The sequence below is a fragment of the Podarcis cretensis genome, assembly GCF_951804945.1.
Source record: "Podarcis cretensis genome assembly, chromosome: 11".
Lineage (NCBI taxonomy): Eukaryota > Metazoa > Chordata > Lepidosauria > Squamata > Lacertidae > Podarcis > Podarcis cretensis.
The window spans coordinates 7,336,906-7,357,620 of record NC_137180.1 but is presented as its reverse complement, the minus strand read 5'-3'; the positions used below and the strand labels follow the sequence as shown (position 1 = coordinate 7,357,620).

The 20,715-nt window shown below is 41.8% G+C and overlaps 1 protein-coding gene across 1 annotated transcript in view; it reads right to left on the bottom strand.

Annotated features, from left to right (window-relative positions):
* Positions 1–20,715, bottom strand: part of NTRK2 (neurotrophic receptor tyrosine kinase 2) — a 187,453-nt gene that overhangs the window by 127,167 nt on the left and 39,571 nt on the right. Inside the window, exons 6-9 of the mRNA XM_079996083.1 lie at positions 10,913–11,049; positions 8,534–8,666; positions 5,475–5,774; positions 52–102 (exon numbers count right to left, since the gene is read on the bottom strand). Of these exons, the coding sequence (XP_079852209.1) occupies positions 52–102; positions 5,475–5,774; positions 8,534–8,666; positions 10,913–11,049 (621 nt within the window). The remainder of the gene's footprint in view (positions 1–51; positions 103–5,474; positions 5,775–8,533; positions 8,667–10,912; positions 11,050–20,715) is intronic.

Genomic DNA, 20,715 nt, shown 5'->3' with positions numbered 1-20,715 from the left:
CCTATGAGAAAGACTCCTGGGAGCTTGCTTGTGAGACTCTGGGGTGCCTACCTGTAAGGTCTGTCTCATCTGGGAATGGGGACCAGCATTCCGGATCCTGCACTGTGAAGGAAGAGCTCTGTGAGAGCTGGCTTATGAGACACTAGGTGCCTAGCTGCAGATTCTGCTTTAGAAAGGGGGTAGGCCTGAAAGCTTTTCCAAAAACCAACAGCCCAAGATCCACTTTGTGCCTGTGAGGAAAACTTTTGTGAAACTGCTTGTGAGATTCTGTGGTGCTTACCTGTATAGTGTATGCCACCTTGCTTGGGGAAACAACGACATTTTGGCCAATGGCATAGACAAAGCTGACCTTTTAAATTCTGCTTCTGACTTGCTGTAGATTAAAGGTAAAAGGTAAAGGTACCCCTGCCCGTACGGGCCAGTCTTGCCAGACTCTGGGGTTGGTGCGCCCATCTCACTCAAGAGGCCGGGGGCCAGCGCTGTCCGGAGACACTTCCGGGTCACGTGGCCAGCGTGACATCGCTGCTCTGGCGAGCCAGAGCCGCACACGGAAACGCCGTTTACCTTCCCGCTGGTAAGCGGTCCCTATTTATCTACTTGCACCCAGGGGTGCTTTCGAACTGCTAGGTTGGCAGGCGCTGGGACCGAACGACGGGAGCGCACCCCGCCGCAGGGATTCGAACCGCCGACCTTTCGATCGGCAAGCCCTAGGCGCTGAGGCTTTTACCCACAGTGCCACCTGCGTAGATTATAAAACCTCAAATCACATCCAGAAGAGATAACAAGGAGTGGCTGACAAACTGCCCAGAGGCTGGGGTGGGAAACTATGGTGCTGCACAGATAAATGAAACCTGTTTACATGTCCTGCATTACCCCAAGCATGGAGTGAGTCCACCTACTCCTTTGCTATTTAGCTGGTTAACCTCAAAATCTTGGACTGAGAACTTCGGGACATTCTGTTACTTTAGACCTCTGAACGTGCTGTTACTTGGTGACCATTTTCTGAACCCTAGACCTTTTCCATTTCAGCCTCAGATGGAGACAGCAGCCAAGATGCATCTAGAGGTGAACTGGGAAGCTCAGAGACTATGCTTCCTTTTAGGGGTTCTTCTTTTTATTCATTTTTTTTTTAAAAAAAATGATTTCTTTAGTTTTTGAACAATCCCGCTTTTCTTAATGGCTGTTAATTTTTTTTGTGGTTTCATAGTTTTTTGTTAACCTCAAATTGACGAAGCATTGTCAAATAAATTTTTTTGAGAAGGTATCTCATCAGAACTTTAACTTTCATGTTGGACTTTTTCCATTAGCACTGCCACTCAAATCAGCCTCGCTGTGAGCCATTTTAATAATTAATATGACAAAAAAAATCTGTTGTCTGTCTGTCTCTTAGAAGAACTCAAGCCAAACTTTACTTCAAAATGCTTGTGCGCAGACTGAGAATCCCTCTTTACAACTTTTGGGCACACATTGTATACTAACCCACCATCTGGATGATAAGCTTTTCTCTGAGATCAATTGGATAAAGCAATTATTAATGAAAATTAACCTTCTTTTGTGACTATGTATGCATATATCACCATTGTCTCTAACAGTTAATGTGGTGGCTCCACGCCAGCAACAGAGGAGTGAAATGTACCCCCACACAGAAAACACACATCCTTCTTCTCCATATTCAGAACACCCTACGCATGGGATTCTCTCAAAAGGTTTGTACGTGCACAGTTTAAGGGTCATAGCTTAGTGGGGTCCCAAGTTCAATTCCTGGCACTTCTAGATAGAGGTGAGAGACCTTGATATGAAATACGGGATAGCCTTGCAAGTCAGGGCAGACAATACTTGGCTAGATGGACCAATGGTGTCTCTGTATGGCAATTTCCAGAACCAGGATCTGACTTTGTATAAGGCTATGTATGTTTCTAATGCCCCCATACAGGAACACAATGCTATATACAATTAAAAGTCCTGGTAATGGTAAAACCAGAGGAGAGCACTGGTCCCAACAGGTCAACTGCTGTCTCCCTTCAACTAGAATATAAAAGAAACTCTCCCTCTGTAGAACGGGGTAAAGCCTCCTCTCTCTTTGTACTGTTCCAGTTGGGGACTGCAGCACATCCAGGTTTTGCCAACAGTGTTAGCAACTGTAGCCTATTTACTTGGTCTCATAAACTGAGCGTGAGCCACTGACCTGTTCTTATATCTAGCCCTAACCAGCATTTTTTCTGGGTGGGAGTGGATGGGTGGAGCAATGGTTATCTAGCCCCAAACAGCTCCACCAACATCACTCCTCCAGCATGCAGCTCCCTGTTGCACTGATCCAAAAATGCAGAAAGGCAAGAGTACCACTGGTGGGATTCACAGCAACAGTAACTCGAGGAAAGCCTACTGAATCTCAAGTCAGCTCACTGCCATCACTTGATAGCACTGGGCTTGTGCAGTATGTAAAACTGACAGTGACAATAGCTATCAAAGCCATTTCAGGCTTGAAGACTGATCTGTATTTATTTTAAATAGCAATGTAAAGCATGAATGCAATTACAGTAGATTATATATGTTTTATTTGTCTTTATTCTCATTGTGGAAGAAGGCAAACATAAAATATAAGACAAATAGTTTGTAAGACACTGCAATATTCCAAGAGTGAAGCTATCTTGGAGTGGGGTCTACACATGGTTTAACCTAGCATTGATTTCTTAATACTTGTCAACAACTATAAGCCACATGAAAAACTGAACTTTAGGCAAAGAATTCCAGGCAGACCAAATACAACTGACACCCAATGTGCTGCAGACCTGCACAAGCAAGCTTCCAGGGTATCAAGCGTTTACTACAGTCACCCTAAGATGCCAACATCTTCATGGGCATTTACCAACCGTCCAGCCCCCAATCCAGAACCTTGTCAGGATGCTTGAAAAGGATATGAAAAGGAGCAGATGCGTCGTTACAAAATTTGCCTCATCTACTGAAGTTTCTTTCTGCTTAGGTAGCAATACTTTAATGCCACTGACATTCAAATAATGGAACTGCACAGTAAAGCAAGTGAACAAAATGTTTTGCTTAGATTTGTTTCCTAGGCTAGAGGTACAAAGTTACCTCTTGCCATGCTATCCTGTAGGAGACAATGGTCTTTTCTGTAGTCTATAGCAGGCATAGTATGCAAACTCAGCCCTTCAGATGTTTTGGGACTACAACTCCCATTATCTCTGACCACTGGTCCTGTTAGCTAGGGATGATGGGAATTGTAGTCCCAAAACATCTGGAGGGCTGAGTTTGCCTATGCCTGGTCTATAGCACGTCCCTGCTACTTGGCTCCAACACAAAGAAATCAAGGATTTTAGTAAGTCCTTAGGTGTATCCAGTACTTTTTTTTCTAAAAAAATGTTTAGGGGTACTCTCATTTTCCCACTCATATTGAAATACTGCCCCTCAAAGAGGCCAAACTTAGACTCACAAAATGCGTCCCGTCCCCCCCGAAAAAAAGCACTGGGTGTATCTTCATCTACCCTGCATTGGCCTCCCCTGGGAAGTTTTAACCTACTTTGCAGAGTTCTTTTCCTCAAGCAGGGAAAAAAAACCCAACCATTTAGATCTATTTAACAAGTATTGGAAGTTGATTGGTATTTTCCTTCTCTTAACAGGTGAAACTATTACATTATTAAGGAAGGTATGAGATATGAAGTTTAACCATGGAAAACAAGACAGTGGTGGTGATTACTGGCATATGAAGGTCTATAGAGTGCCCCAAGGGATTTCACAATGTATTATGCCATTCCACTACCACCGTGCTTGAGTTTATTCTTCCTTTTCACCACAAAAGCAGCAAAAAAACCTACGGTTTTTAAAATCTCTGAATATTTACAAGTTTGTTAAGACTTAAAAACAGTATAAAGTAATGATAAAAGAAGAGATTATATAACTGGCATCACAAGAATAAAGCAGCTTGGTTTAATTAACTTCACAGGGAGATACTGTATAACAGCATTCTATGAAACTGCAAATGTAGCTGAATATGGGAGCCCTAAATGTTTTTGTTTAAAGGTAAAAAAAAATCACTGTACGTTGAGGAACTTATGCTTAAATTATGAGGTTTAATTTCTGGAAGAGCAAGATATGACAACCTCCATGCACCTCCGTGCATAGGTAGAAGTAATGCATCTCTTCAGTAGTAGTGAATAATGAGGAAGGCAGAAGAATACAAAAGCATGCACACACAGGCACACACCCCCCCATGCAATGATCACTTATCCTTCTCATTTTGAGAGCCTTAAGCTATACATTAAGAAAATAATGTGTCAATTAACAAAGATGCTTCAGTGCAGACAAACTTCTCATTTAATAGCACCCATAACCTAGGAACACTGGATTGCAATTTGGATCTCTATAATTAGTATTTCAGTATCCAGCAGAAAAACAAACAAACCATGCTTGAAGTGAAAGTTAAGCAAATGAATGAAATAATTATCGTCTCCGATGGGCAATGCTGTATTTAATTCGCAGTGACATGAAGATTAAGAAAATAATACTTTGTATCAGAGGCTTTCAATCTTTTTGAGTCCACGGCTACCTTGACCAGCTACATTCTTTCTGTGGCACCCCTGTGGGGCTCAGGAGCCCAGTTATGTCACCCCTTGCCTGCAGAGCAGGCAGCCTCTCACCGTTTTTCAAACACCCTCCATTGCGGAGTGTTCCCTCAGTCTCCTCTCTTCTCCCTTCTCCTTGGGCGTCCTCTGGGCAGCCACAGCTGCAGCCCCGGGTCTCTGTGCTGTCCCCCCCCCACTGTCCCCAAAGAGAGGTGCCTCTTCGCACTGCCCCACAGGGGCCTGGGAAGCACCCCCTGGCCAGCCCAGAGGCACCATTCGCCTGGGGAGCTTGTAGTCAGGGCTGCTGCAACAAACAGCTGTGCAAGCCTTTGGGAGGCAGAGATGCAAGAGGGCAACAGAGGGAGGGAGGGAAGTAAAGAGGGACAGCGGCCAGTGTTGCCCGTGGCACCCCTGACTATCATTCAAGGCACCCCAGGGTGCCACAGCACACTGGTTGAAAACCACTGCTTTATATAATTTCAGTCGGTTGATAATGTTAAATTACTAATTTAATGAGGCTGACCAGAGACAGTTTAGTTCATCATGCAAAGTTTAGGTTACTGTGCTGTCTAGTGAGATTACTTTCTCAAATCTGCATTTATTTGCTTTTTAGCATTTAACTAGTCTAACCTTACGACTTAACTGCACACATACAATGCAAACCTATGCACGACTATTCGAAAGCAAGCTCTATTCCATTCAACGGGGCTTACTGCAAGGTAAGTGTGTTGTAGGATTGCAGCTTTAATAGAAATATGCCACCCAAGTGCTGCATGCAAAACTAAAATAAAAAATTGCTCATCTTAACTTTCAGTAGCATCATTAAGCAAACTAAGAAGAAACAACAGCCCTACTTAATTAATGCTTCAATGATAGTATAGTAATATTATTACTTACTACCTCCAGGATCTTCCATAAAGTACGCAGAAATGCTGGCTTCATCTTTTCCATATTGATTCTGTGCCACCAAGGTATAATCGCCGTTGTTCACATGAGTAGGGTTGTCCAGCTGCAGGCAGCCGTGGTATTCCGTTTGATTTACAACATGTATTTTAGTCCAGATATAGACGGACTCATTCAACTTAACCCCATCATGCAACCATGTCAGGATAGGTTGTGGGTTCCCCCTCACGCTGAATGGAATACACCAGTGGTGGTCCGGATATGGAATTTCAAGATACGTGATATTTGGTGCAACTATATTAAGAACAAATAAGAGTAATGTTAGTATACTGCATTTTCTCTTCCTTGAAAATTTATCAGTTTGTTTTAAATCATTAAAGCAAAGCAGCTGGCATCCATATAAATGCAATGAATAAATGAATCCCAAAAGCAAATTTGTTATGATATATATATATAGAGGAAGTTATAACAGAGGATCATTTAAGCTATGATTTATGATTTCCTTCTTCACTTTTTGGAGGGGCAGTGGCTTTTTCATATTGTTCAATCACTAGTCTTTCCTACCCACTTCACAACTGAGTTTATTCTACCTAAACCTTTAATATATTTCACATTTACATACAACTCTTTTTCTGACAGCGCAGTCATATCCGTTTCTATCTGAAATAAGCCACTACTTCAATGGGTCTTACTTCCTCATAATTAGGTATGTGATTGCTGCTTGAACCTACTCTGTTTTAACGTTATTCCAGCAAATTTTGTAATATTTACAGCAGAAGTTGACATAACTAGGCAAGGCAAAACTTAAAATGCAGCATAGTTCCCTTAAAACTTTGATATTTGCATGTTCTGAGAATTAGAACAGAGAGGAAAATGAATGATTTAATATTGTCTGTGGTCACGCTCTTCTCTTGCCTTAAGGCCGAAAGAAGAGCAATTCTGCACCATTAATCAATTTTCTTTTTTTTCTTTTTTTAATAATATTTATTAAAAATTTTCCAGAATAAAAAGGAAAGATAGCAAGAAAGGAAGAAAAAACAGATATGATTTACACTTGGTTTCAGTGGCATCTTTCCCGGACTCCCCCCCCTCCCCCTCTTGTATTCCATTTCCCTTAAATTGATTCCACAGATTCTTACCCCAAATTTTAAAACCTTATTTGTAATTTTAAATAACCCATTTATTCCAAATTAATTTGTCTTATTTATCTTAATGAACCATTTCTCCTTATATTTTATATAATTCCCTAAGATCGACCCCATTTCCCTTCCACGAATTCCCCTATTTTCAAACAACAGACATGAAAAAAGAAAAGAAAGAAATAATATATAATTTTACAGCCTTTGGATTCCAAATCTCCCCCCCCCCATTCCCCGGTTCCAATCCCCAAAGTTCATCCATTGTCTACTGCCAGCCTGGTGTATCCACGTCTATATCTCAACTCCACTTTGCCATCTTTTGATAGCTTTTAATTTCAGAAAGTCCAATCTCGAAAAAAACTCTCAGAAAAAGTCATTGTTCTTCCATCCAGACCTCTATGTTTAAGAGTCTAACTTAAATTCTATTTCTTGGTCCTTTTAAAGTCTGGATGTTCCAAATACTCCGGCTTCAAATTTGGTCCAGCTCTTATTCCTCAGGTTGCTTTTTCCTGTTCTGCTGCAGAAACCTTCTAATTCAGAAGCTTCTTGTTCTCCACAGAGGCTTTTGTTATTCAGGAACATAACTTGCGTCAAGTCCCTTCCTTTCTTCAATAGATAAATCCATTGTCTCCTTTAGTATAGAAACCTCTGTAGACAAAATAATGCTTCGTTTTTGCAGCTTTCCCAAGAGATAACAGATCCTGCTCAAATTCATAGTATTTTTCCACTTGCTGCTACTGTTGCAATGTCCCAGCCTCCCTCTAGAGGGAATATGGTAACTTAATTTCTTTCAAAATCAGACCCAAAAGTCAAATAACTTGTTGCCTTTGTTTCCAATAATTTATGTCCAAATTGTAACAAATCTAACCAGCAAAGCCATCGTAACAAAGTTCTCTTTTGTTTTCCTGCTTTGACAGCTACTTTGACAGCTGTCAAAGTTTCTGTGTCTCTTCACCAGTCTCTCATAGCGGATCGTTCCCGGTTCCTGGGGGGGTTGCACTTTAGTTCCCACAAATCAGTCTTCTCCTCCAGCACAATTATTGTAATTTCCCTTCGTGAAGTTAAAATTTTTTTTTTTCAGGTAAACAAGTTCATCTCTCGATCTTAGTTGTCAAATCCTTGCGTTGAGCCATCTACAACAGGGGGGGCGGACTTCCTTTTTGCACTCCCCCCGCTCGCTCCAAATTCAAAGATCAAATTTCCCTATTAAGTCCAATCAATTTACTCACGGGTTGTTCCTTTTAGTCCAAATCCGAAATTTTCAAAGAAGAAGTCGTTGCTCTCCACCGAATGGCATGCGGCTTCGCTGGGCAGGGGAAGCATTGGACTCACAGCACCACACCCCCCCCCCCCGGCACCCGCTCCGCAGCCTTTAAAAAGGCTCCTTCGCGGTTCGGGGGCGCAAACGGTGCCCGCCGAGTCACCAAGTCCATGGGCATCTCCGCCCATGGTTTTTGAGGGTCCCCGCGTCGCCGGCGCGGCAGGACCCGACCCCTACCCAGCCAACTCCCTCCGGAACTCGGAGGGAGTCCGCCATTCGGTGATGGCGCCGACCCGGAAGTCAATTTTCTGCCATAAATGATGGAATTGGGCCAGACCAAAAAGAAACAGATTGTCAATGTCCTCCGATTTACTGAAGCTCCAACTCCAAATCTCTTGCTCAGATTGCACATACACAATAATACAGGGAATACCTTTAGCAACCTCAAAGCAAGATGTTTGTTGGCGTGTTGAGGGTGACAATCATAAGCATCTAATGACTCTTCTCTTCAGTGCTAATCTTTACTAATATATACTTTATAAACTTTTATCTTTTTGGAGAAGGCTGAGCAGAAATTCTAAAATTGTTCTCTACTGATGCCACTTGACTACAATTATCTGCAGCTAAAATTTTACGTATGTTTATTTACATACAGAACACCACGAGGTCAACAGAAGCTTGGTCTTCGCCCACAATGTTTTCTGCTACACAAGAAATCTGCACACCGCTGTCATTGGATGATATATTCTTTATGGTTAGGGAAGCTGGGTTCTTATTTGTGTTGTTCTAGAAGAAAAGCAATGGAGAAATAAAGGGGTTAGGAGTGGTTTCCCTAACATGATCTGATACTAAGAAACTTATTTGAATTTAAACATATTTACAAAACAGTTTATTCAATTTAAATAAAGCGCCTATTAGTTTGAAGGCTATATTTTGGTTTGTAGCTATGTAATTGCTGTCTCATGAATTACTCACTGGGAGGCATTATAGAGGGTGGGTGCTATAACTGAGAATGTCTGCTTAAAGCAAGTGACTCCTCAGAAGACTTTATAATCAGCTTGGTCTATACTGAGGAAGTGGTCTCCTAGTTGTTTATACAGTATTTCATCCCCAAATAAATATATTATATAGGGAATAAGGAATAGCCCTGGGTGTCAAACAAAAAAAAAAGCCCTAGTAACCTCCTATCAAATTATACCTTCCAATGCTTAATTGTTACAAGAGAACTTCCACTGCGCTCACTATGGTTATGTAACTATAATTCTAGTCACAGAAACTAAACTGTGAACATACCCGTATACATATAAATGGATGCAAAGAAATGCCAGAGACTTTGTAGGAATTAGGCGGGATAATAAGTTACCACATGACTTGTTCCAATCAATATGCACACATGGTATACCAACCCACATACAAACAGGAGTGAGAGATGGATTAAGGGCATACTCTCACACAGACACACCTATATGTGTTGTTGCTTTACAGAGGCCCATCTATCATGTGAAGAACTGAAGCAGTATTTCATATCCTATCATCGCCTCAATTTGCTCATGTTCAGGTGAGCAAAAACTCTAATGCATTCTTAATGAATTGTAGGTACATTCTTATTAGCATTTGTCATGGTGAATAGTTTTACTAGCGCATGAAGAATTTGGCTAGAAATCAAATATTAAACTGGTTCACTGTATGTGGGTTCTGATAATTATCAGACAATTTTTCTGAGATGAGAAAATTAACCACATGTATTCAACACAAACCACAAATTCCATTCCATTTGCATTAATGGCCTCCTAATCTAGGACATTAAATGACAATAACCACCAGAAGTTTTCTTTCACTAAACAGGCATTATAAATATGTTTGTATTTTTGTATAAAAAGTAGATAGTGATAGGATTGTGAAGGAAAGAGTGTGCTATGTGAGGCAATTGGCAATTCCTCACAATAATCGGGGATATGATCCTGCCCAACATGGGTCAAGACAGTGGGAGCCTCTGAGGATGACCAGTGAAGAAGAAATTCCATTTTGCAGTGCCTGCCATTCATCTGCCCTTGGGCTTCATTCCTGGCTAGCATCATTATTGTGATGTCAGCCTAGAGGCAGCACATAGTGGAAAGGCCACAAAAGCTTATAAGGGGAAGGTGACAATACGCCCAGTCAAATGTGAGCAGCTTCTTCTGCTGATTCAGGCTGTAGGCCAGGCATGTCCAAAGTCAGTTTCGGGGGCCTAACCTGGCCCACCGGTCGGTTTAATCTGGCCCCTCTGGAAGTTTATTTCTTGGGGTAAAATCCTAAAATAAACCTTAACAACTTCAATCCTAAAAGAAGCTCAACAACTCCAACCCTAAACAAAGCAACAAAGCTCAACAACTTTGGTCGGACTTTTGGTCGGCCCCCACGGCCCTTCACTTCATCAAATCTGGCCCTCTTTGAAAAAAGTTTGGACATCACTGTGTAGGCTCTGCAAGTATTACTATAAAGGTAAAGGTAAAGGGACCCCTGACCATTAGGTCCAGTCGTGGTCGACTCTGGGGTTGCGGCGCTCATCTCACTTTATTGGCCGAGGGAGCTGGCGTACATGTGGCCAGCATGTCTAAGCTGCTTCTGGCAAACCAGAGCAGCGCACGGAAACGCCGTTTACCTTCCCGCCGGAGTGGTACCTATTTATCTACTTGCACTTTGACGTGCTGTCAAACTGCTAGGTTGGCAGGAGGAGGGACCGAGCAACGGGCGCTCATCCCGTCGCTGGAATTCGAACCGCCGACCTTCTGATCGGCAAGTCCTAGGCTCTGTGGTTTAACCCACTGCATCACCCGCTATGGATGTGGGCAATTCATTAACTCACAGGACTGATGAGGAATGTCTGCGGGGTTCCTGACAGGCACTTAAAGAGTTCCAAGCTGCATAATTCCATGTCATCTGCATTACTGCATCTGGCACTTTTACTTCAGGCAGAATGTTCCTTAAATTCCTTAAAAACCAGTACGTACACAGCTTTGGCAGATCCAGATACTTCAATATGAAATTCTTACCTCATGTTTTGAAACAATATTATTGAAAACCCAAGCTATACTTGGTGATGGACTTCCAGTAGCCTCACAGTACAATGTGACACTTCTTCCTTCAATAACAGTGAGGTTCTGTGTGTTCAGCCTAACTGAAGGCAAGCCTACGAAGCAAGAAAGAGAGAAATCTCTATGCCACGCTTTCAGCAAATATCACAGGTGAACCATATGCATCTTGGTTCTCATAAACTATTTGAACATAACACTTGTGAACAGACTTTTCAAATATTATTTTGGCATATCAAAACACAGTTATATGAAGAACTGGGTACCAACTGAGTTCTTAAGGTTCCTCAATAGAAGCCACCGAAAATGCTGCATAATAAGGAAAACTCCATGAAGTGACTATAATATGTCCATGACGCCAACAACATAGAACTTCCCCATCACAAAGTAATTTTTTTATATAACAATTAGTGTGTAATGTTTTTTGAATCACTGCTGCCAATTATTATATACCAGCTATGAAGAATTATCACCAGGACCGCAAGATTTAGTTCAGCAGAGCAATGAAAGGCTTAAATGCAGATTAAAATTTTCTCCATGATTAATCATTGGTACTCACACAATCAGTGCAGGCCACACAGATACTCTGAATCCCTCCTCCCTCTGGCAAAATCAATGAAAGTGAAACTTCTAATAAACTTTCTTTTTAGTTTGCAACCTTCAGCTTTATAGCCAGATTTTTTTCCATTTCAAAGTGAAACCACTAGGGTTTTCCTTCTGGCAAGAACCACAAACAACTGAACCAGGCCACGCTCAGTTAAAATCAATGTCAGTATGTTTTTTTTCAAATCTGGGTTTTCCGCAATACTTAAGGGATTTGAACTTCATTTTAAGTCATTTTGAAGTTGGTTTGCTTTGTATATAGGAATATCCTATATTCTGGGTTCCCAATCTGAGGAGAAATATTGTATTTCTAAACATAAAATGTAATACGCTTAGTAAAATCTCACTCAACAGAAACTTCCTTCCATATCTTGAAAAAGATGCCTATATTGAGGTTTTGCTTGGCATCACCAGGACTGAGCAAGCAGTCTCCCTTTGCTCACTGACTACTCTCCCCATCTTCTTGAGACTGCTCACTAGATTAGCAGCTTTCTCCCAAAACTTCTATGGGTCTGGCCTTGCCAGGGCTGCTCATGTGTGCCATTTCACCCACAAGAAGGAGACAGATCATGCTCACTGATTTCAATACATTCAGTATTGTTATTATGATATCACACCCTCCAAGTGTCCCTATTTTCCAGGCACAGTCCCAGATTTAAAGAAGCCATCCTGGTTTCTGATTTGATGCCAGAATGTCCTGCTTTTTCTTAGGATATCCCTATTTTCATCAGAGAAATGTTGGAGGGTATGGAGTTCTGCGACCCACGAGCCAAGGAAATAAGCAACTATACAACCTTTAGAAGACATCTGAAGGTAGCCCAGTATGGAGAAGTTTTTTAAAGTTTAAAGTTTTATTATGTTTTTATTTATGTTGGAAGCCGCCCAGAATAGCTGGGGTCCTTTACCTTTTTTTATGTTGGTTAAGCAATTCTAGGCATGTTTATTATATCAAATAACTGAGAGGGCATGACAGTACATCTCTGTACAGAGATTGTAGGCTCTGTATCGACATGAGTTTATTTCTGTAACCATGCCTCATTCTGTTTCTACTTTCCAGTTATGGTGTAGTTGTTTCATCATGTGCTAACAGGCATGCCAGTCTTGCAAGGTTGATTCTTTTGTATTGCCAAGGTTTAATGGCTCCATTAGCCATTAAATATGTGGTCTGTATTAACTATCAAGGCTCTTGTATTAATATAAAAAGCCCAGAATAACTTGGGTCCAGGATACCTTAATGACCGCCTGAGGCTTTCTATCACAGCATAACCTGAGTTAATCTGGAGGAGTGCTATTACTTGTCCCCCGTGTTTCAGATGCCCAACTGGCTTCAATTATAAGTTGAGCACAAGCGACTCCCCATTTACGCAGGGGTTACGTTCCCGGGTACCATGCATATATATGAAATAGCGTATAGTAGGGAACACCATCTAAAAAGCCAAACTCTGACAAAAAAACTCATAAAAATCTGCCAAACTCCACCACAATTGCTCCCTTCTAACCTCAGATTGGGATGCAGGTGGCGCTGTGGGTTAAAGCCTCAGCGCCTAGGGCTTGCCGATCGAAAGGTCGGCGGTTCAAATCCCTGCGGCGGGGTGCGCTCCCGCTGCTCGGTCCCAGCGCCTGCCAACCTAGCAGTTCGAAAGCACCTCCGGGTGCAAGTAGATAAATAGGGACCGCTTACCAGCGGGAAGGTAAACGGCGTTTCCGTGTGCGGCTCTGGCTCTGGCTCTGGCCAGAGCAGCGATGTCACGCTGGCCACGTGACCCGGAAGTGTCTCCGGACAGCGCTGGCCCCTGGCCTCTTAAGTGAGATGGGCGCACAACCCCAGAGTCTGTCAAGACTGGCCCGTACAGGCAGGGGTACCTTTACCTTTACCTTAACCTCAGATTCCAACTCTCCACAAGCCTTAAAGGTCAGTGCAAAGGCTCCTATGATTGCTAGCTATTTCCCCTCTCTTTTCAGGCCCTTTTTTCAGTTTATATCAATGGATTTGATTATTTCCTGGCACTGTGCATATATGTGGTTGTGTGTGAGTCAAATGAACATAAGTGGGAAGACATCTGAATCCAGCAGATATTTGACAAGCACCCTCAGTCCTAACTTTCAGATGTTTCTTGAAAACTTTTTCTAATGACTGGCCTGTTCAGTTGTTTATATTTTTTTCAAGGTTAACCAGACATTTTAATATTTATTTTGAATTGTTTTATGTATCTTATGATTTATTGTATTATGCATATACTGTTGTATACCACCTTGATATTTTATATGAGTGGGTGGTATGTAAATATTTCTATAAACAAATAAAAGTATTTCCATGTTCAGATGTGAGTGCTGTTGCTCTATCCAAGCAGAAGGGCAGGGTATTAACAGGCACAGGGGACTGCTAGGGTTTGCCGAAGTGCAGCAAGGGGAGAAAAACCTAAGGTGGGGAGCCTCAAAAATAGCCCAACAAGGACTGAGAATGATCAACAGCTATGGAATGTTAACTGACTATTTATTGCAAGGATGAGGAGGATGGAAAACTGGGTGGGACAGGGAATAGAATGAAGTATCCCAGAGAAGGGCATGGCTGGCTTACTGGATGAATGAGCAAGAAGCGCTCTACACTGTCACATTTTGTTGCAGGCAGGCCCCCTAGTGCTATATGAATAAGAGGGACAAAAAAAATTGAAGGAAAGTATAATGTACTTAAAGTTCAATAGAACTGAAATGACACATAGTAGAAAAGCAGGACAAATCATTTTCTTGCCTAGCAAGGTTTTACAATGAACACATTACAGTACTAAGGCAGCTTATTTTGCATCCAAAGATCAGTTTGTGGGAATTGTAGACAATTCATTGTCCATTCCGTTTGCAAAACTGTACATTAAACACTACTGAAAGCTCCATTACTCTTCCTCTGGATGTAGCAATCTGTCGACAAAAATGTCCATCAGCTTTTATTAACTGTCAGCGAAACCTATGGAACGGTTAGATATGAATTACACTAGCTAAGAAACAGGCAGGAGCAATAATATAATTGTTTCAGTTCTGAGCAGCTTGTGGCCATACTGGCTTGCAAGAGGAAATTTAGAAGCTAGGCTCCTTTTGGGAGGGACATTAATTTCAAGCACAATCTCCACAGCATCTGTCACGTGAAGTGAAAGCTAATACAAACTCCAAATCACAGGAAAGTCTTCATATCAATATGTAAAATTCAATTGCAGCCTGTTAAATACTTAATATCAATTCAGAAAGGCCCTTTTGATATCAAAGGCACGGTTGTCAGAAATACTTGAAGGGCTCTCTCAGTTGCTGTGCCCACTCTCTGGAACTCGCCGCCTCAGGACTCCCCCCCCCCCCGATGGCACTCTGCCAGCACAAGTTTTGCTTTGTTTCTGCAAGCTTTGAGCTATGACACTAGTTGAAATTTGCTTTCGCTGCAGCCCTTTGTTTTTACGATTGTATCTCCTGCTTGTTTGCTTCTGTTTTCATTTTATTTTTGTGTTTATGCTTTTTAGTATGCCTTCCTGCTTACGTTTTGCATTTTGATGTTAGTTACTTGGAAAGGGTCACATTTTGACTTAGAAAGGCAGGATGTGAGTACTCCTTTTAAGAACACGGTCAGTAATAAATGTCAAGACATCTCTTGTACAAATTTTTAACTCTGATCCTCTTTTTAACTAGCAAAGGGCATACAACTCTCCACTTGCAATCATGCTGTACTGCCCCTTGTGGGGCTACAAGGCCTTCTTAATGCAGCCCCATTAGATACCTGTTGGACTTTGCCACCTGGTGGTAAGCAAGAAGAACTGTAATGCCTGTATAGCTTGCACCTGCTTGCACCTCATCTAGGTAACATTTGGGGAGGGGGTGCAGTTTTGGGAGCTTCCTTTAATTTACTGACAATCCTATCATGGTGCTTAAAGCTGCAGAGTATTCTCAGACAATAACAAAGGGGTGGGAAAAATATGGGGGGGGGGCATTCTGGCTGAAGAATGTGGGACAGAAGAGGCTATGATCACTCCAGTATAAAGTAGAAAGCAAAATATATTTAAGGTTAGGTTGATAGCTTAGATTTTTCTTCATCAACTTTATTTCACATACTTGTGAATCCTATTGGTATTAGCATTATATAAGCATGGAAGTCTATGCCAGGAACCAGTTATGAATTCAGATAGCTGTTTTATTCTGAAGCAATATAATTTTTAAAAACACAAATTTTGTAGAATAATAATGCTCCAAATATTCCTGTCAACCACACCAATGAATCAAGTCTTGCTAGAATTCAGAATTTATTAGGAAATGACATTTGGGTAGACAAAATAACAACATTCTAGAAGAGATTTCTTGAGCCAGCTAAGGGACCTGGATATACAAGTTCAATAAAAACAAACATACATATAATCCTACTGGAGGCCACTTCATTATTGTAGCATTATTGCCAAATCTAAGGAACCTTACTCGTGGGTGTTCTATTTCTGACCCAGATGTCCTCAGAATACATCTCAACTAAGACACCTATGCAAATAAAACTTGGAGTTTATTAATTCCACAGTCATAAAAAAACTAAGATATTTTGATGGATGCAGGAGACAAAAAAAGAACTAAAATTTAATTAAATGACATTATGGGACCAATCGCTTCTGCGCCCATTATAAATGTTCACTAGTTCTTCTAAAGAATAGGCCTTTTACTGTGAAACATCCTCCCTCCCCTCACCAGCAGGAAATCGCCATCTGACCTTCATTAAGGTCTTTGAAATCCTTATCTAAAATCTACTTAAGCATCTTCTTGGAAGTGTTCTAAGACACAGACTAAATAATTTAGAATGGGGAACAGCAAACATCTATTACACTGAAGTTTCATATATATTTTTATTGCTTCATAAATCTGTGTTCATATTCAGGTACTCATTCACTGTGACAACATTTCAGGAGCAGACTGATACTTCTCAAATCATCGTGAACTCTCATGCATACCACAATTGCATACCTAGTCATGGCTGCATGTATTCTGTCTCCAGTTTAGAAGCTGTACTTTTCTGTATTTCGATAGAGGGTTAGCAGTGGCTACTAGCCATGATGGATGCCTATGCTCTATCACTAGCTCCATAGCTTGAGGCAACAATGCTTTCAAATACCAGTTGCTAGAAACTATGGGAAGCTCTTGTTGTGCTTGCTGGTTTCCCATAATGGGCGTCTGGTTGGCCACTGTGAGAACAGGATGCTGGACTAGATGGGCCACTGGCCTGACCCAGAAGGCTATTCTTATGTTCTTATGTATTCAAAGAAAATAATTAACAGGTGAGAGAAGAAGAATTTACAAGGTTCTCCAACACAATAGAATTTGACCAACCACTTGACTTTGTAACTTGTAAAGTAGCACTGTATGCGTTGGCAGCTAAGAAGATCAGGAGAAAAGAACTAGATAAAATAGCGGTCAATTGCAAAGGTGATTCGGACATTTAAGCTGGCACATTCTACCTGAGAACCCCTTGCTATTCTATTGTATGCAACAAATAATTTTTAGGAGACATGATCGTGGTTAATTGTATCTGCAGTGCCTGATGTTTTTATGGTTTTTATGGAGGACCAACCACTTTTAATTTGCTTTTTAGAGTGCACACATTGATTTAAGAGAAATGTTTTGTGTTCGTGTGCATGGGGCAGACACCACTGTGTCAGAATTACAGTTTAAGCCCTAATACTTCTGTTAAAACCTGGTCTTTCACCCCCTCCTACAAGACATGCATTTCATGTATAGCAGTCACTCAACTGTGTCAAGATAAACAACTGACTGGGAGAGAAGCAAATTCAGATACAGAGGTAAATGAAATGTTGCCAAGACAGATTGACAACATTCCAAATGACCCAAATAATTCTATTGGGTTATTATGATATTTTGGGGTTTGTTGCATTAGTGAGATTAGCCAACCACTTTGTTACACACTTTTCTCAGATATGTGGAATACTATTAACAAACCTAAAACTACCTCCAGTGTAACAATGCCTTTATCCTTTTCATCTTTACACACAACAATTTTAGATGTAGCCATACAAACTAGATCTAAGTTCACACTTTGGTACCTTAAAGCAGGGAGCAGCTATGTCCTTTGCAGGTAACACAGGACTGACTTTACACTCACATGGATACTGTTCAGTAGCAACAGGCAGCGTCCCTCAGTATCAGGAAAAATATACAAGGTGGCCTCATCCTGCTCAATCTCACTTCAAAGAAATCATTTAGGACTTTCAGAACTTATTCAATAACCAACAGAATGAAGCCTGCATTTGTTTTATGAACACCTCATTCAGTGTCAAATATAAGGTGCTAACAGACACCTACAACTACAAAACTCTCTACCAGTTCACACGTGGCCTGAACACATGCATATGCTATTCTTTAATATTTTTTTTCAAAATAAAAATCATGGGGTGGGTTATTTTAAGAAATTATTGCAAATCTGGCTTGCATGCCTTCCCCCACCACATACAGGTGACCTATAAAGAGCATTGTGCACAGGTATAAAGGTAAAGGTACCCCTGCCCGTACGGGCCAGTCTTGACAGACTCTGGGGTTGTGCGCCCATCTCACTTAAGAGGCCAGGGGCCAGCGCTGTCCGGAGACACTTCCGGGTCACGTGGCCAGCGTGACATTGCTGCTCTGGCGAGCCAGAGCCGCACACGGAAACGCCGTTTACCTTCCCGCTGGTAAGCGGTCCCTATTTATCTACTTGCACCCGGAGGTGCTTTCGAACTGCTAGGTTGGCAGGCGCTGGGACCGAGCAGCGGGAGTGCACCCCGCCGCAGGGATTCGAACCGCCGACCTTTCAATCGGCAAGCCCTAGGCACTGAGGCTTTAACCCACAGCACCACCTGCGTCCCCGTGTGCACAGGTATATCCACAGACAATTCCTGTTACAGGAACATGGCCCCATGTTGGGGAGTTTTCAATAGCCCAAGACTTTTCCCTACTCTCTACCCTACACACAAAGTCCAGATGTCAATCGGCTTCCGGAAACAACCAGTATATCTCCACTATTCAGAAAATAATTAACATGCACAAAAAGATCTTTCAAATGCAATATTACCACCTGCAAGAAAATCCCTGCAATTTACAACCATACAGCAAATGAACAGCACCAACCATGCAAAGATGATGGGACGAGGCCCTATAGGGATCTGTGAGACATATATTACCTACATTTGCATCAGCACATTACCTGGAAGACTAAATGGATTTTTATAGCGTAAGTAACACTTGGGTAGGAAAAGAAGCCGCTTTAAACCTTGCCAAGTATCATGACTTCACCACAATGATTGGAATCCTTTTGCTATTCTTTTAAACAAGAACATTCCTTACAATTGATTAGGTAAATGGAATTAACTTCACATTTGGTAACAGTTAAAAAAAGCAGTCACACCCTTACACTCCATGAACGAAACCATGGAGACTACCAGACAGCGTCTTCCAATGCAAGGAAAGGCATCTATGAAGTACAGCCCTTGATTCCTCGAGAATTCTGAATCCCTTCTTCCCTTTTCAAAGCAAATAAAGCATCAAGCATAGCGCAGAAATCTCTCTTGTGCTCACAGAATTTTAGCGATCTGCAAATACTCGCCACATGTTGTCCGACTCTTATCAGCACTAGAAAACTTTACAAAACCATAATCAGAAGCCTAATTCTGAATTAGGTAGCATTTCTGGGCAACTCAAACAAATGCAACATGATTCTGTTTCTGAAGCAAGCAGATTAGCCAAACCAGGGAGTCTTAAAAAGAACAAGCAAGTTTTGGCAAATAAAGGTATCACACTGAAAGCCAAGCCACACATAGATGTGATTATTAAACCTGTACTTGTCTGCTTGATTATAATGATAAGGTCACTGGGGGAAGCAGTGTTTCAGGCTAAACAGAGTGTAGCTCTACAGAACCTAATATTGCCACATTCTACTGCTTAAAGCCATTTTCCCCAACTGGGGAATGGAAGGGGGAAAGGGAGCACAGCAAGATTAGGTCAGCCAGCAGGAGGGGGGCTTTTCTCCCCCCACATATTCCATGTGGTATAAATTTTTGACACCCCACCCTCACTCTAACTTTATAGCCAAAAGGGCAAGCATGTGTTTAATAAATGCATGTAGGTCTGGTTTGGTCCCAAGATGCAGATATCGGGTTGTCTCCAACTAACTTGTACTCACAGAAAACCCACTGGGATTAATGGGGGAAATTCAACACAGCACTACAACAGTTGCTCTATCACTGCAAGCTTTTCAGCTCACCAGATGGAACAACCCCCTTCCCTTCCCTTTCCTGCTCTGACATGTTGTTTTGGGGTTCTCCTGCTTCCCCTAGCCAATTTCCAGGGGCACAGGGGAGAGGAGAATAGGGGAAACTACCACTGTGCTAGCGTGAGTCATAGATTCATAGAAATGGGGAGTTGGAAGGGAACCTGAGGCCCACTGCAATGTGGAATCTCAACTAAACCATCGATGACAGATGGGCATCCAGCGTCTGCTTAAAATCTCCAATGAAAGAGAGTCCACCCACCTCCTCAGGGAGTTTCACTGTAGAACAGCTCTTGCCATCAGAAAGTTCTTCCTGGTGTTTAGTCTTATACTGTAGTTTGAAGCCATTGGTTTGGGTCCTTCTATTAGTGGGAGTGATTAGCCAAATCCCGCCCAAGTTAGTCACACCCATAAATTTTAATGGGTTTACTCTGAGTAGGACTAACATTGGCCACAACCAACAGAATGTAACTGCTACACAAATACAATACTTCACAGCAAAAATTATTCAAGAGCTTGAACATTTACCGTGACACAGATTTTCTCCTTACTTTAATGACATAATCTTAAACTACACAAAAACACCCTGGTTTGCTAACTAAACACTTAATAATGCCCTCTAAATTACATCATTTTACAGTGGTGCCTCGCAAGACGAAATTAATCCATTCCGTGAGGCTCTTCGTATAGCGGTTTTTTCGTCTTGCGAAGCAAGCCCATTGACAGCTTAGCGGATTAGCGCTATTAGCGGTTTAGCGGCGTTTAGCGGATCAGCTGATAAGCGGCTTATCAGCGGGTCAGCTGATAAGCTGCTTAGCGGCTTAGGAAAAGGGGGAAAAGGGGGGGGGAACCCGCAGGAACTCACAAGACATTTTCATCTTGCGAAGCAAGCCCA